Here is a 15,609-nt window from a genome sequence, read left to right on the forward strand (position 1 = left end):
GGATGTCCAGCACCAGGTGAGTGAACACACCATTGTGCCTATCTGGGTCATTAAGACCTTTTTTTAAAGGTCTTCTGTGTATTCTAGCCACCTCTTCTTAATATCTTCTTCTTCTGTTTGGTCCATACCATTTCTGTCCTTTATTGTTTATCCCATCTTTGCATGAAATGTTCCCTTGGTACCTCTAATTTTCTTGAAGAGGTCTCTAGTCTTTTCCATTCTATTGTTTTCCTCTATTTCTTTGCATTGATCACTTAGGAAGGCTTTCTTATCTTTCCTTGCTGTTCTTTGAAACTCTGAATTAAGATGGACATATATTTCCTTTATTTATTTATGGCTACTTATTTGGCTTATTAATGGCTTATATGGCTATTTATTTATGTCTATTTATTTATTTATCAAATCTTAGTTGTGGTGCACAGGATCTTCCTTGCTGCCTGTAGGATCTCTCCTTATGGCACATAGTCGCTTTCTTGCAATGTGCAGTCTCCAGAGCATGTGGGATCAGTAGCTGTGGTGTAGGGGCTTTTCACTGTGGCATGTGGGCTCTCTAGTTGTGGCATAGGCTTAGTTACCTCCTGGCATGTGGGAGCTTAGTTCTTCAACCAGAGATCCAGTCATGTCCACCATATTGGAAAGCAAATTCTTAACCCCTGGACCAGCAGGGGAATCTGAAGCTTACACATTTTGTACTCAATGTGGTAAGATACATTAATGAGTGGATTTATTTGGAATTTGTTTGTGCAGCTGTATGTTTTATTGACAATCCCATGAAACTGTGGTCAGTACATTTAAAATCGATTATAATACTTTACAATACTGGGGTAATGAAATACTCAGGGTGAAGCCAAAAGTAGCCGAATTAAAAGTTACTATCATGAAACCACATGAAAACATGAATTAAATGCCAGTGGTGTAAAATGCAAATCAGCTAGTTCTCATTTCCATTGTAAAAATGGTTAAAAAAAAAAAAAAAAGCCCTGTCCTATACTCAGCCCTACAAATGAAGATTCCCTAGCCTATAGTTCCACGATATTAACTGGGTTGTGTGTTGTAAACATTCTCTGAGAAAGATGAAAAAGAGAACATAAAGAATCAATTTCTATTTTCATTTTTAGACTCTAAAGTTTGTTGCTTTATTTGTTCATTTTCATCACTGAAGGGAATAAAATTATCTGGTAAAGAGGAGCAAAAAGATCTAGAAGGATACACCCTCAACTTTATATAGGGAGATGAACTTGTGATTAATGTATCATTCTTTTATGGATTTTGTTAAACACGAGAATGTTTTCAGAATTTATGTTTATAATTATACTCCTTGGGAACAAAAGTTTGTGACTTTTCCAGGAAAACTTAGTTATATTTCCCAGTTGATATACTATGTGTATGGCAAAAATCTAATAAAAATATAGGAAAAGATTTTAATATGAATATTAACTATCACTGGAGTGTGTGGTTTTCTACCTGGGGAAATTTTGTACGTTTCTATGTTCTCTTGTGATATCATTGTTCCTGTCTCCAAAGTGTTAGTATGTTTTCTAAATTGGTCTACCTTCCTGGCTTTGTAAGCTCCCCACCAGGATAGGCCTTCATACAACCCTTATGAATTAGCATAACCTATGCTATGACCCTTACAAGATTTTGCCTCCCAGGAAATGAACAAAACCTGACTGCCAATTTTGAACTCATATTACTGAATTTGTATCTCTAGGAGTCAGGATACAGTAACCCTTAGATGTGAACATGGTGTTAATATTTACCTAGTTTTTCCAGTGATAGGCAATAGGGAAAAAAAATGAAAAATAGCCAAATGAAAAGTTACTTTCTTGAAAGTGTCTATAAAAACTCAACAGAAGACTACAAATGCAGAAATATTATATTCTCACTTTGTTTAAAAATTCAATGCTATCCAATTAATTCAGTGTTATATGTATATGATTGAATATTAATAAAGTATGCCATTTTCTTCTCCAGAAAGTATGAATAGAAGTCATCTAATCAATAGTAAGAGTTGGTGAAATAGCTTTTTTTTTATTTTGAAAGTATTTTAGATTTCAGAAATAGTAGAAAAAAATAGTACAAAGCGTTGCTGTGTACCTTTCACCTCACTTCCCCTAGTAGTAAAATCTTTCATAAGTACACTTATTGGAGTCAGGAATTAACATTTATATAGACTAGTTAGTTCCCCAGTGGCTCAGCTGTTAAAGAACCCACCAGTTCTGTTCCTAGGTCTGAAAGATCCCCTGGAGGAGGGTTAGGTTATCCACTTGAGTATTCTTGGGCTACCCTGGTGGCTCAGATGATAAAGAATCCACCTGCAAAGCAGGAGACCTGAGTTGGGAAGATCCTCTGGAGGAGGGCATGGCAACCCACTCCATTATTCTTGCCTGAAGAATCCCCTGGACAGAAGAGCCTGGCAGGCTACAGCCCATGGGGCTGCACAGAGTCATAGACTAAGCACAGATTAGTACTAGTCTACACCTCATTTTGCTTTTTCTAGTCGTTTCACTAATGTCCACTTTCTGGTCCAGGGCCCAATCCAGAGCCTATTCTACGTTTAGTCTTCGTGTCTCCATAGTCTCTGTACATTGTGATGGTATCTTAGTCAGTTTTGAAGAGTGTTGGCTAGTTATATTGTAGAATGTTCCTCCATTTGAAGCTGCCAAATATGGCTCTGTATCTCCAAAAGGAAAGCACTCCCCCAGCTATATCTGATTATTATATAAGTGAATTCTTGACCTGAGAACAACCATTACAGTGATCTTCCAGGCTAAGTAACTTGGATTTATTTTGAATAAAATGAATTGGATTAATGAATTAGGGAGATGGTAGGGGAGGTGGTAGAGAATCAAAGTAGTGAGATAGTGTTTCTTATAGCTTTTCAGTATTTGGGTCCCATTTCCATAGGGAATACTATCCTTGGATTCTATAAGTTTCCCAATTGTAGCCTGAAAAATGTTTTATTTTTTAAAATTAATTTCTATTGGCATATAATTGCTTTGGGCTTCCCAGGTGGCTCTAGTAGTAAAGAACACACTTACCTGTGAAGGAGACAAAATAGACGCAAGTTCAGTCCCTAGGTTGGGAAGATACCCTGGAGGAAGGCATGGCAACCTGCTCCAGTATTCTTGCCTGGTGAATCCCCATGGGCAGAGGCACCTGACAGGCTATAGTCCATTGGGTCACAAAGAGTCAGACATGACTGAAATGACTTAGCACACACATATAGTTGCTTTACAATGTTGTGTTAGTTTCTTTCTGTACAGCAATGTGAATCAGTTATGCATATACATATATCCACTCTTTTTTAGATTTCCTTCCCATTTAGGTCACCACAGAGCACTGAGAAGGGTTCCCTGTGCTCTATGGTAGGTTCTCATTAGTTACCTTGTTTATCCATAGTGATGTATATATGTCAGTCCCAATCTCCCAATTCATCCCACTTCTTTCCTGTCATGTTAACCGTAAGTTGGTTCTCTACATTTGGGACTCTATTTCTGCTTTACAAATAAGTTCATCTCTACCATGAAAAATGTTTTTTTGAGCTAACATAAAGGAGTCTGTTTTCTGGAATGAAAATGGACTTAACAAATAAATGATAAATAAACAAGAAGTCGGAAAAGCAAGTAAATAAAAAGTATAACATGATAGCTGTGGCAAAAACCAGGCAGAACTAGATGCCTCTTTAATTTTTTATTCTATTTTAGTTTTACTAAGCTTATATGACTGACTGCAAGTTAACCTAGATATTTGCACAGACATTTGCAGAGTAGATTACTGAAGAATATCTAATCACTGAATTTTCTCCATGGTTCCATGTCCTGAAGAAAATCTCAGTTACAACAGTTCTTAATGCAGCATTAACCTTACTGATTGCAAGTGTTTATTTTTCTCTGTTGCATAGTATATGTTATTCTTTCATTAGTGTGACCTTAACCATCTGTAAATTTGTTAGATATTATTAGATACAGTGTTCTAAATAACCCAGGACCCAAGAGCTCCAAGCTGCATGCTTGTTTGGTAGGGCAAATAGTACAAAATTGGAAATTCTTTTTGTCATTTCTTCCCTTAATTTTAAAAAGAAGTAGTCTTTTTTAAAAAACTAATTTAATTCCAAATAACTTACTTTTCACAATGAAAGATGATTCTTAATTTTTCATCATATAAATATATACTTCTCCGTTAATAATCTTGTTATTATTATTGTTGTTATTATAACAATTATTACTTATTATGACTTATATGGTTCTTATAAATGAAAAAAAGCTTGTAGTTTTTTTTGTTAGCATTTTAGCCTAGACCTTTCTTTGCTTTTCAGAAAGAATATCTTTGTGTGCACACATATATGCTCATGCATATACATATAGGCATACACATATACCTTCCTATATATGTACATACACACACCCACACCATTTTAAACATTGGTTTTAGATTTTTATACTCATTCTGTCATATTTACAAATGAACCAATGTATGTATTCTGTTACTTGTTTCTTGTTACATCCATCCATCAATCCTTTGCAGGCATTATAAATGAAATGAGTGACAGCTCTTTGTAACAAGTTAGAGATGCAGTGTATCATTTTGTTTCAAACTGTGAGTCAAGTAACACTTAATAGTTCATCTTAAAAATATAAGTATTTATAGCATATAATTTTGTTTCGGAATTAATAATCTATTTTGGAAATATGACCTAAACAAATAAATTATGTTATTATCTTATGAAATGCAAACCAGGTTTCTGCCCTAACTCCTGATGACTACTTCATGATGGAAAATGGGAAACAATACCAGGGAATTGTTCTCAGAACCTTTGGCATTGTAAATCCATAAAGATAAAGAATCAGTGAACTCTATACATTGGGGATACATAGCTTAGAATTAGTAATTTACCAACCCCCAAAAAAAAGAGACAAAAAAGGAGCCAAAGATAAGGAATAATTGAAGGAATGGTTTTATACTATAAAAGTTTTTTTATAATTTGACTTTGAAATGCTTCCATTTGACAGCACCTTTAAGAAGTAGGACTAGTATATATAAAACTAACCTTGTTACACTTTTACTCTAAATATTAGTAAATATAATTGTTTTACTTATTTTTATACACATGGGGTGATATTAAATCTATTATATGTATGAAGCCATGTATTCAGCCACATTAATAATAAATAAGCAAATATCAGGGCTTCCTAGAGCTCAAACAATAAAGCATCTGCCTGTGATGCAGGAGACCAGGGTTTGAGCCCTGGATTGGGAAGTTCTATGGAGAAGAGTATGGCAATCCACTCCAGTACTCTTGCCTGGAGAATTCCATGGACAGAGAAGCCTGGCAGGCTGCAGTCCATGGGATCGCAAAGAGTCGGACACAATTGAGCGACTAATGTAGGCACACATTCATAATATCAATTGTCCTCTGTATATTCTTTCACTTTCAGTTCAGTTCAGTTCAGTCACTCAGTCGTGTCCGACTCTGCAACCCCATGAATCGCAGCACGCCAGGCCTCCCTGTCCATCACCAACTCCCTGAGTTCACCCAAACTCATATGCATCGAGTCAGTGATGCCATCCTCTGTCGTCCCCTTCTCCTCCTGCCCCCAGTCTTTCCCAGTATCAGAGTCTTTTCCAATGAGTCCACTCTTCACATGAGGTGACCAAAGTATTGGAGTTTCAGCTTAAGCATCAGTCCTTCCAATGAACACCCAGGATTGATCTCCTTTAGAATGGACTGGTTGGATCTCCTTGCAGTCCAAGGGACTCTCAAGAGTCTTCTCCAACACCACACTTCAAAAGCATCAATTCTTCAGCACTCAGCTTTCTTCACAGTCCAACTCTCACATCCATACCACTGGAAAAACCATAGCCTTGACTAGACGGACCTTGGTTGGCAAAGTAATGTCTCTGCTTTTTAATGTGCTATCTAGGTTGGTCATAACTTTCCTTCCAAGGAGTAAGCGTCTTTTAATTTCATGGCTGCAATCAGCATCTGCAGTGATTTTGGAGCCCCCAAAAATAAAGCCTGACACTGTTTCCACTGTTTCCCCATCTATTTCGCATGAAGTAATGGGACCAGATACCATGATCTTAGTTTTCTGAATGTTGAGCTTTGGGCCAACGTTTTCACTCTCTTCTTTGACTTTCATCAAGAGGCTTTTGAGTTCCTCTTCACTTTCGGCCATAAAGGTGGTGTCATCCAGCCCAGCATTTCTCATAATGTACTCAGCATATAAGTTAAATAAGCAGGGTGACAATACACAGCCTTGACGTACTCCTTTTCCTATTTGGAACCAGTCTGTTGTTCCATGTCCAGTTCTAATTGTTGCTTTCTGACCTGCATACAGGTTTCTCAAGAGGCAGGTCAGGTGGTCTGGTATTCCCATCTCTCTCAGAATTTTACACAGTTTATTGTGATCCACACAGGTTATTGTGATCCACACAGTTTATTGTGATCCACACAGTCAAAGGCTTTGGCATAGTCAATTAAACAGAAATAGATGTTTTTCTGGAACTCTCTTGCTTTCTCCATGATCCAGCGGATGTTGGCAATTTGATCTCTGGTTCCTCTGCCTCTTCTAAAACCAGCTTGAACATCTGGAAGTTCACGGTTCACGTATTGCTGAAGCCTGGCTTGGAGAATTTTGAGCATTACTTTACTAGCATGTGAGATTAGTGCAATTGTGCTGTAGCTTGAACATTATTTGGCATTGCCTTTCTTTGGGATGTACTTTGGAATGCACTCAGTAGATATCTGTCAAATGGATTTTTCTTTTTAATAGCCAAATTCTCCAGTAGCTTGGGGAATTTGATAAAAACAATCTGGATAATTATTCTCATTAGTCTAAATTAACTATTGTTTATGCTATATTAATAAAGCGCCTAAATTGATATATGAATTGGCTAAAGTCTCTGGAACGAAAGTACAGGGTTTTTAAATCCTGTATGATTGTTAAGATAGAATGAGTCAGGGCATGGAAAGTCCATCAGTACCTGGACATAGTAAATACTCAGCAATATTCTTATTACCATTTTGAAAGAAAAATTTCTTAAGGTGCTTCACAATTTGGTGTTATATGTTACTACTCCAAGTATATTATATTAATCCATTACTAATCCAAGAATTATTAAGCCAGGTGATAGCCTAGATTTTATATAGTTAAAAAAATACTTGAAAAATATCGTTAGTATTTAAGGGAAGCTCCAATAATAGAAACCATAAAGGAAATCACTGAGAATTTACCAAATAAAATTTTAAAAACATGTGTTAAAGAGACTGTTCAACAAAATTAAAGTCTTAAAAACATGTATGCAACATGTGATAAAGGATTGTTACTCTTTATAAATTAAAAAAAATACTCTTATGAATTGATTTATAAAAGCAAGAAATGTACAAAAGGAAAAAAAAAGTCCAAGAATGAAGAAATACAAATTAATACAACTATGAACTGCTATTTAAAAACAATTTGGTTGGTTTTTAAATAATAATGTATAATATTTTATCTTCATATCCAGATTTCAAAAGTTCTAAAAATTGCCTTTTATACACTCATTTGGCAGCAAAAGGTAACCTGATCTGGGCATGCTGGCATCAAACTAGTGGTAACTGACTTGAAAGGGTCCTTTTCTGTGCGTCTTAGTGAGAATCACATGATTTGGGCTGCCTGAATACTCACGGCTTTAAAAAATTTTAAGTGCCTTCTCAGACTCTGCTTGGATTGTTATAGAGTAGAAGGTGTTTGCATCATGTTATCCTTCTAAAATCCGAAAAATTATGAATTTCAAAACCACTCTGTCCAAATATTTTTGGATGAGAAATGTGGACCTGTATTTAATTTGATGGTACAGAGAACCAAAGTCACTCACAAATTCCCAGTGAAGTCATAAATTGGTTTCTTTTGTCAATGGGGTAGTAAAATGTGAATATAGAGATAGAGATTAATCAAAAGCCATACAAGTGTGCCCTTTAACCTAAAATTTCTCGTCTAGGAATTTATCATGGCTAAGTTGTTGGGAAAATGATGAAAGACTTAGGCTTTAGTAAGTCCAACATGGACATATAACTGAAAAGTCCCAAATGTTCAATGACAGAAGATTGGTGGGATTACACAGGCTCTAACCACACCTCACACAACAACTGTGCCACTTTCAAAGTGATATTGTGCAGTAACACTCATTCATGTTGAAGATGCCCTCGATATTTTGTTAGGCAGAAATACCGGGCTATAAAAATAATATGACTATATGATCTAATTTCTCTAAAAATTATTTGTCTCTGGATGGCAGAATCACTGGAAAACACTCTGATGCTGGGAAGGATTGGGGGCGGGAGGAGAAGGGGACAACAGGGAATGAGATGGCTGGATGGCATCACCGACTCGATGGACATGAGTTTGAGTGAACTCCGGGAGTTGGTGATGGACAGGGAGGCCTGGTGTGCTGTGATTCATGGGGTTGCAAAGAGTCGGACACGACTAAGCGACTGAACTGAGCTGAACTGAATTTTCTTTTTATAACTGTGCTTGTCTATGATGAAAATGTGTTATTACTTATAATAATAAAACTTTTGTGTCATTTAAACATATTATTAAGAGTTTCTCAATACATCTTACTTAGTTTCAAGTTTTATGTATATTATTAATATGTGTGAGGAAAATATAATATTCTTCATATTTATAGGAATTAATTAAAATGACTTTGTATACTTGAAAACAGTATCATAACACATAGCCTAGTTTTCAAATAGCATGTTTTTCCTAGTTCTTGACTTATAATTCTTATTTTACGAATAACTGCTAGCTATGGCTATATTATTTTCTATGTCACTTGTTTCACTGAGCCTGTGATATAATGCTGAACTGACAGTTCCATATGAGATCAATAATTGTAATAATGTGACTCTGGGTATGGGAAAAAGCAACAAGAGGAAATATTTTCCTGGACCAGGAGACTAGTAAGACAGAGACTTTTGCTACTTGCAAGGCTTGGTCCAATTTTAGCACACTGAGTGGCCCATCACTTCCCTAGACCTGGGAATAAGCCTTCCCAGCACCGTGGGACACAATGGCCATGAAATGGTGTCACATGGTCAGATATGTGGCTATGAAGGGACCCTGCTGACTGGAAGTTGGTACTTGCCAGCTGCCTCTACAAAGATTACATCATGAACCATTGCAAGCTGCTGACCTTCAACACCCCCTGAAAGAAGTTCAGGGTGAAAATCAGGAATGAGGCACTCTGTGCTCTGAAAAAAAACAAAAAAACTGGCAGAACAGGCCTTCAGATAGTTAGATCTTTTCAGAAAAATGTTTTATGAGTTCCAATTCTTGCATCTTCTCATACCTAGAAAAACACTGACATCATTAATGGTGAAATCTGCTTTGGCTATTAAAAAAAATTTTTTTTTAACAATTAAAAGTCAAAATAGAGTAGCTATGGTTCAGACATCCTGGGAAATAACTATTTCCCAGATATCCTGAAAAATGATATTACGGGTGTGATTTCAGATTAGACACTGTGACCTAATGTAGAACTTAATGCTCCTGTAATGCATTTTTGCTTCTGTACTTTGCTTGCTGCTCGTAAAACCAAAGTTACTCCATTTTAAGATAAGGTTGTTTTAAGTAAAGATTCCTAAAATTGTTTTTGAAAAATAAAATAAAATAGATGGGAAAAAAAAGAAACCTTTATTGTATTGATATTTTAATGTGCATTATTAAAATTTTCTGTGGAGAACTGAAAATATAAACCATATTGTCAAGGAAAGCATGTTTAGAATGTTAGACTTTATACAAAAATATACCCAGAGAGTTTATTGGCAGCATTCTAATTCTGACCCATGGAGATAGAACGATAAGTTAACCATCTCGAATAGTGGGATATCAATTGAGAACGTGTAATGTCTTTGTTTCAGTCATCAGAAACAATTTGCTTTTCTCAGAAATATATTTTGAAATTATGATCTTTATCCTGAAATGCTCCTTTTAACAATACAAATAAATGAGAAAGCTGCGTGCTCTTTCAGGAAAGTGATTTGCCTTCTGCATTGCCTTGAGTGGTGATAACATGATGATGTGCCATTCTACTGCTTGGCATGGGATAAACAGCTAGACCCAGCAGTATATCTACAGAGAAGAGAGTTCTGTGTTTTAAGTGCTAATTTCAAGTCAGTGCTTCTTATAGTTCCTACAATATGCATTTGAAATTTGGTGCTGACTCTGAATACTTTATTCCACTTTGTTAGACTATTTCTGCAATGTATGTACAATTAAATTATATTACTTATTAAAAATAGCATTATCTGTTACTTATTTACTAAAAGAAACAACCCTTTATTTTTCAGAGCTTCCATATGGCTGGGAAAAAATCGATGATCCCATATACGGCACTTATTATGTTGAGTAAGTCTCTAAGTTTGATATTAACTTGTTATTAATGTGTTGTGAAATTGTGTTAATATTCCATTTATTGTGCATGTGTGCTAACAGTCCTTTTATTCCCCTTTCATCTTACTTTGAAGTACCCACAAAGAATCTAGCAGCACTAGCTAACTGTCTCTTGTCTCTCCAGCTGGCTTATTTGTCATACTTTCCCTTTGACTCATGATTCTAAAACACCAATTGGAAAAGTGTGTTTCACACTGTCCTCTAGATGAGTGATAATTAAAGATATCAAAGTAAATGTCCTTCATTTTGCAATCAGAATGTTGGGAGCTGACTAGTTGTGCAATAGAGATGTTCTATTAGACCAGATTTCAAAGTCAGTTAAATGAAGCAACCGTATTTTTCAGTTGAGGGATGAAATAAAATTTAGATTTCTTTGTCTTTTAAGGCCTCATTTTAAATCAGGAAGGTTTTTCTGTAAATTGGACTTTTATCTATTGGCGGTTGCAGCATAATGAGTTACCACTCTATGCATCCTTTTATTCAGGATAAAGCCCCTATTAAGGATTCAATTATATACACATCTTTCCTTAGGAAAATCAAGTAATAATAAAAATCCCCTGGAGAAGGGATAGGCAACCCACTCCAGTATTCTTGGGCTTCCCTGGTGGCTCAGACAGTAAAAAAATCTGCTTGCAATGTGGGAGACCTGGGTTTGATCCCTGGGTTGGGACGATTCCCTGGAGGAGGGCATGGCAACCCACCCATTATTCTTGCCTGGAGAATCCCTATGGACAGGGAGCCTAGCGGGCTACTCTCCGTAGGGTCACAAAGAGTCAGACACAGCAGCCACTAAGCACAGCACAACACTTTTCTTTCTACATTTCTCCACTTCATTTTTGATGTATGATCACAAAAATCCGAAAACTACTCATAATTTAGTTAGTTATATCTTATATAATTAGATCAGACTAACATTTAATATTTTTAGATTTCAAGTGATTGTGAGGTCTGAAATACAGTCATCATCATTGTTGTTTAGTCGCTAAGTCGGGTTCAGTTCTTTTGCAACCCTTTGGACTGTAGCCTGCCAGGTTCCTCTGTCCATGGGATTCTTCAGGCAAGAATACTGGAGTGGGATTTCCTTCTCCAGGGGATCTTCCCGACCCAGGGATTGAACCCACGTCTCCTGCATTGGCAGGCAAATTCTTTACCACTGAACTACCAGGGAAGCCTCTATGTACAATCATAGTGAGTCTAATAGTTTAACTTCCTTCAGGTTGCATCCAATTCTACTATTTGTCATGGCTTTTTCCATTACGTGATTCCATAGGTATACCAATACCAAAAATTAGGCATGTGTGTGTGTATCAGTCAAAAAACTTGAGACAGATAATTCAGACCTCCAGATAATTTTAAATAGAACTGTATGCCAATATTTCTTAGAAATGTCTTTTGGGGAAAAAATCATCAAAATAATTGAAATACCTCAACTTGTAAACATTGTGTGTTTACATTATATAATCGGTTCTCTGGAGAGCTATCATTTTTGGTATTTAATTGCGTACCCCATTACACAATTAGAGGACTGTTTCCAAAATATGGAAAACATTCCATCCTCCCACCAAGTGGTAAAAAAGCCTATGCAAGGACTCTAGAAGTCTAACTCAGCAGTCAGTTACTCTTCAGACAGACCAACAACTATGAGGAGAAGTTGTAGAGCAGACATCAGCAGTGAATGTCAGATTGAAAGAAACCTTGTGCCTCTGGCACAGCTGCACAAACACTCATTCCTGCCAACCACAGATAAGCCAATAGGACTCCAGCAGTCAACAGCAGGAAAGTGTTTATACAACTTGACACTGGAAAACCTGAGCTGAATAAATTTTGACCACTATTGGTAACTTTAACTTGCTGTGTCATAATTTTGTCCTGGGCAAATCCAGTTTTAAGATTACAGGTTTAATATATTTTTTTAATTTATTTTTTTATTGGAGGCTAATTACTTTATTATATTGGTTGGTTTTGCCATACATTGACATGAGTCCACCCCGGGTGTACATGTGTTCCCCTTCTTGAACCCCACCTCCCTCCTCCCCATATCCCCCCTCTGGGTCATCCCCGTGCACTAGCCCTGAGCATCCTGTATCATGCGTCGAGCCTGGACTGGTGATTCGTTTCACATATGATAATATACATGTTTCAATGCCATTCTCCCAAATCATCCCACCCTCACCCTCTCCCACAGAGTCCTAAAGACTGTTCTATACACCTGTGTCTCTTTTGCAGTCTCGTATACAGGGTTAAGGTTACCCTCTTTCTAAATTCCATATATACGCATTAGTATACTGTATTGATGTTTTTCTTTCTGGCTTACTTCACTCTGTATAATAGGCTCCAATTTCATCCACCTCATTAGAACTATATATTTTTAAAACTCAGAAAAATTATCATCATTATCATGTAAGTATCATTGCATCATGGCATCTGGTCCCATCACATCATGGCAGATGGGAAAAAATGGAAACAGTGAAAGACTTTATTTTGTTGGGCTCCAAAATCACTATGGACAGTGACTGCAGCCATGAAATTAAAAGACACCTTGGAAGAAAAGCTATGACAAACCTAGAGAGCATATTCAAAAGCAGAGACATCATTTTGCCAACAAAGGTCTGTATAGCCAAAGCTATGGTTTTTCCAGTAGTCATGTAGGGATGTGAGAGCTGTACCATAAAGAAGGCTGAGCGCTGAAGAATTGATGCTTTTGAACTGTGGTGTTGGAAAAGACTCTTGAGAGTCCCTTGGACTGCAAGGAGATCCAACCAGTCAATCCTAAAGGAAATATACCCTGAATGTTCATTGGAAGGACTGATGCTGAAGCTGAAGCTCCAATACTTTGGCCACCTGATGCAAAGAGCTGACTCATTGGAAAAGACCCTGATGCTGGGAAAGATTGAAGGCAGGAGGAGAAGTGGGTAACAGAGGATGAGATGGTTGGATGGCTCATTGACTCAACAGACATGAGTTTGAGCAAGCTCTGGGAGATAGTGAAGGACAGGGAAGCCTGGCTTACTGCAGTCCATAGGGTGTCAAAGAGTTGGACGTGACTGAGCAATTGAATAACAATAGTATAACGAGGTAAATATGGGGAAACTCTGGCTGAAGAAGTTCAGTAACTTACCCAGCATCACATTATTGATAGGAATGGGCCCAGCCACTGTGACTGTAGAGCCCAAAGTCCAAACTGTTGCTCGAAATGCATCCCATAAATGTAGTGTTCATAATCCTCATGTGATGGTATGAACAAGCTTCTGCAGCTCATCTCTGGACAGGAATAGAGGGTCCCCAGAGAACACCTCCTCCCTGGCCCCCCTCTTAGTGGTGTCACAGGAGGATGACAGACAGCGGTGGTCATGTTGCACACAGCCCCATCAGACTGACTTCTGACTCACTCATTCTGAGCCACCAACTCCATCACCCATGGCTTGAGAGTGGTCCTGGATACTCTGGCCCCTGAGAGCAAGACTGGAAAGCCCTGAACAAAGAGGATTCCATGCTGTGAGGGCCCCAGCGTAGAGATGTTGGCCCTCATTTGGAGCTACAGAAGCAGCCACACAGCTCTGTATTTTGGAGAACAGTGAGACGCACTCAGCATCTTATTTCATCTGCAGACAGGACAGACAGAGCACATTTCTGCTCAGTTTAGACACAGAAAGAGGTTAGCCCTATTTATCTTGACACTAAATCCATGATAGTACAGGACTTAGCAATGTATTAAAAAGTTCTAAAGTTGCTAACTAGAAATGTAACTGTCACTGTTCATAAAGAAAGGGAATTTTTTAATGAAAAAAGTACAAAATGTAGAATTGAACAGCTGTGACTTTTGTACAAATGTGGGGTTTTTTTCCTCCTCTTTTGTGAAATTATGTCTGCTGGGTGCATTTTGGTTTCAATGGCAGTTACACAATTTGCTTAACTAGCTCACCCAGAAGACACAATTTCCTGGAACAGTTTTCATGCAAAGCTGCCTTCTCTGGCACAGACAGAGAAGCAAACCATACAACTACAGTTAAAATAATAGTGGAGACTGACAGATGTGATTTTCATGTAAAGGTTTTACAAGTTTTCATGTGATGTCACACATCTGCTACTATGAAATGTTACTTGTGTGCAGTTCCAGAATATATGAAAGATACTGTATAATATCTCCAATATAGCATTGAATGTGAAAGGAGAATTGCATTCATTTCATGGTTAATGATGAGTATTTGTTATGATGTAGCAAGTTGCAAAGTGGTTAGAGGGGATTTTAACTCAACAGCATTATTTTAACAATGATTTTTCTCCTTCATGCCTTTGAGTAGTTTTCTAAATATTCCAAGAAAACACTTTCTAACTTCAGAATTTTTGAAAAGTCAGCATATATGTAAAACACGTCCAATTACAAATCAACACAAAAGTAATCCTTTTAAAATCTTGCCTCTTCTTAGAGAATTCTTTTTTTCTGTATTGAAAGCTAATTTTTTCAAACTTTCAATTTTTTCTTCAATCTTCAAAAATTAGCACACTGTTCTGATGCTTTTAAACAGCTCTTTTAAAAATAATCCTTTCACCAGCTTAACAAACTTGCGTAATAGAAGATGTTAAACTGAAATGCACTGTTGTTGAAGTTGCTCAGTTACGTTCTAAAGGGAACTCTAAATCTTGTCAGTAGCATTTGGTCATATCAGTTATCACTTAGTGGCCAAGAATACGGGCGACAGCATTTCACAGTATACCAGCCCTGCAAGTTCCTGGTTGTGAGATCTTAAGTAGACAGATTGTGGAGAAGGAAGAAGGGGAGGATGGGAATCAGAACAGAGAGAGGGAAAAAGAGAGGAAGAAATTGTATTATGCATCTACTACACACCAGTCAGTATTATAAGTACTATACATATTACTAATTCATTTAATAAAAACAAAACAAACTGTGAAGTCTGTGTTACCATCCCCATTTTATAGACAATGAAATATAAAATAAAGATAAAAAGATAAAAATAACAGATATAGCTATTTCTACAAGTACTAAATAATAAAACTGGAATTTGAGTCTAGGCAATCTCATTACACAGCTGGTGAAAGTGAAAATGTTCATTGCTCAGTCATATCTGACTTTTTGTGACCCCATGGATTGTACTGTCTATGGAATTCACCAGGCAAGAATCCTGGAGTGGGTTGCCATTTTCTTCTCCAG

At 37.0% G+C, this 15,609-nt stretch overlaps 1 protein-coding gene across 1 annotated transcript in view; it reads left to right on the forward strand.

The window, feature by feature from the left end:
- Positions 1 to 15,609, forward strand: part of MAGI2 (membrane associated guanylate kinase, WW and PDZ domain containing 2) — a 1,553,247-nt gene that overhangs the window by 1,149,810 nt on the left and 387,828 nt on the right. The window contains exon 7 of the mRNA XM_055420681.2: positions 10,337 to 10,394. Coding sequence (XP_055276656.1) covers positions 10,337 to 10,394 — 58 coding nt within the window. The remainder of the gene's footprint in view (positions 1 to 10,336; positions 10,395 to 15,609) is intronic.

Source organism: Moschus berezovskii, chromosome 3 (genome assembly GCF_049115385.1).
Source record: "Moschus berezovskii isolate FMDL1 chromosome 3, NW_MosBer_1.0, whole genome shotgun sequence".
Taxonomy (NCBI): domain Eukaryota; kingdom Metazoa; phylum Chordata; class Mammalia; order Artiodactyla; family Moschidae; genus Moschus; species Moschus berezovskii.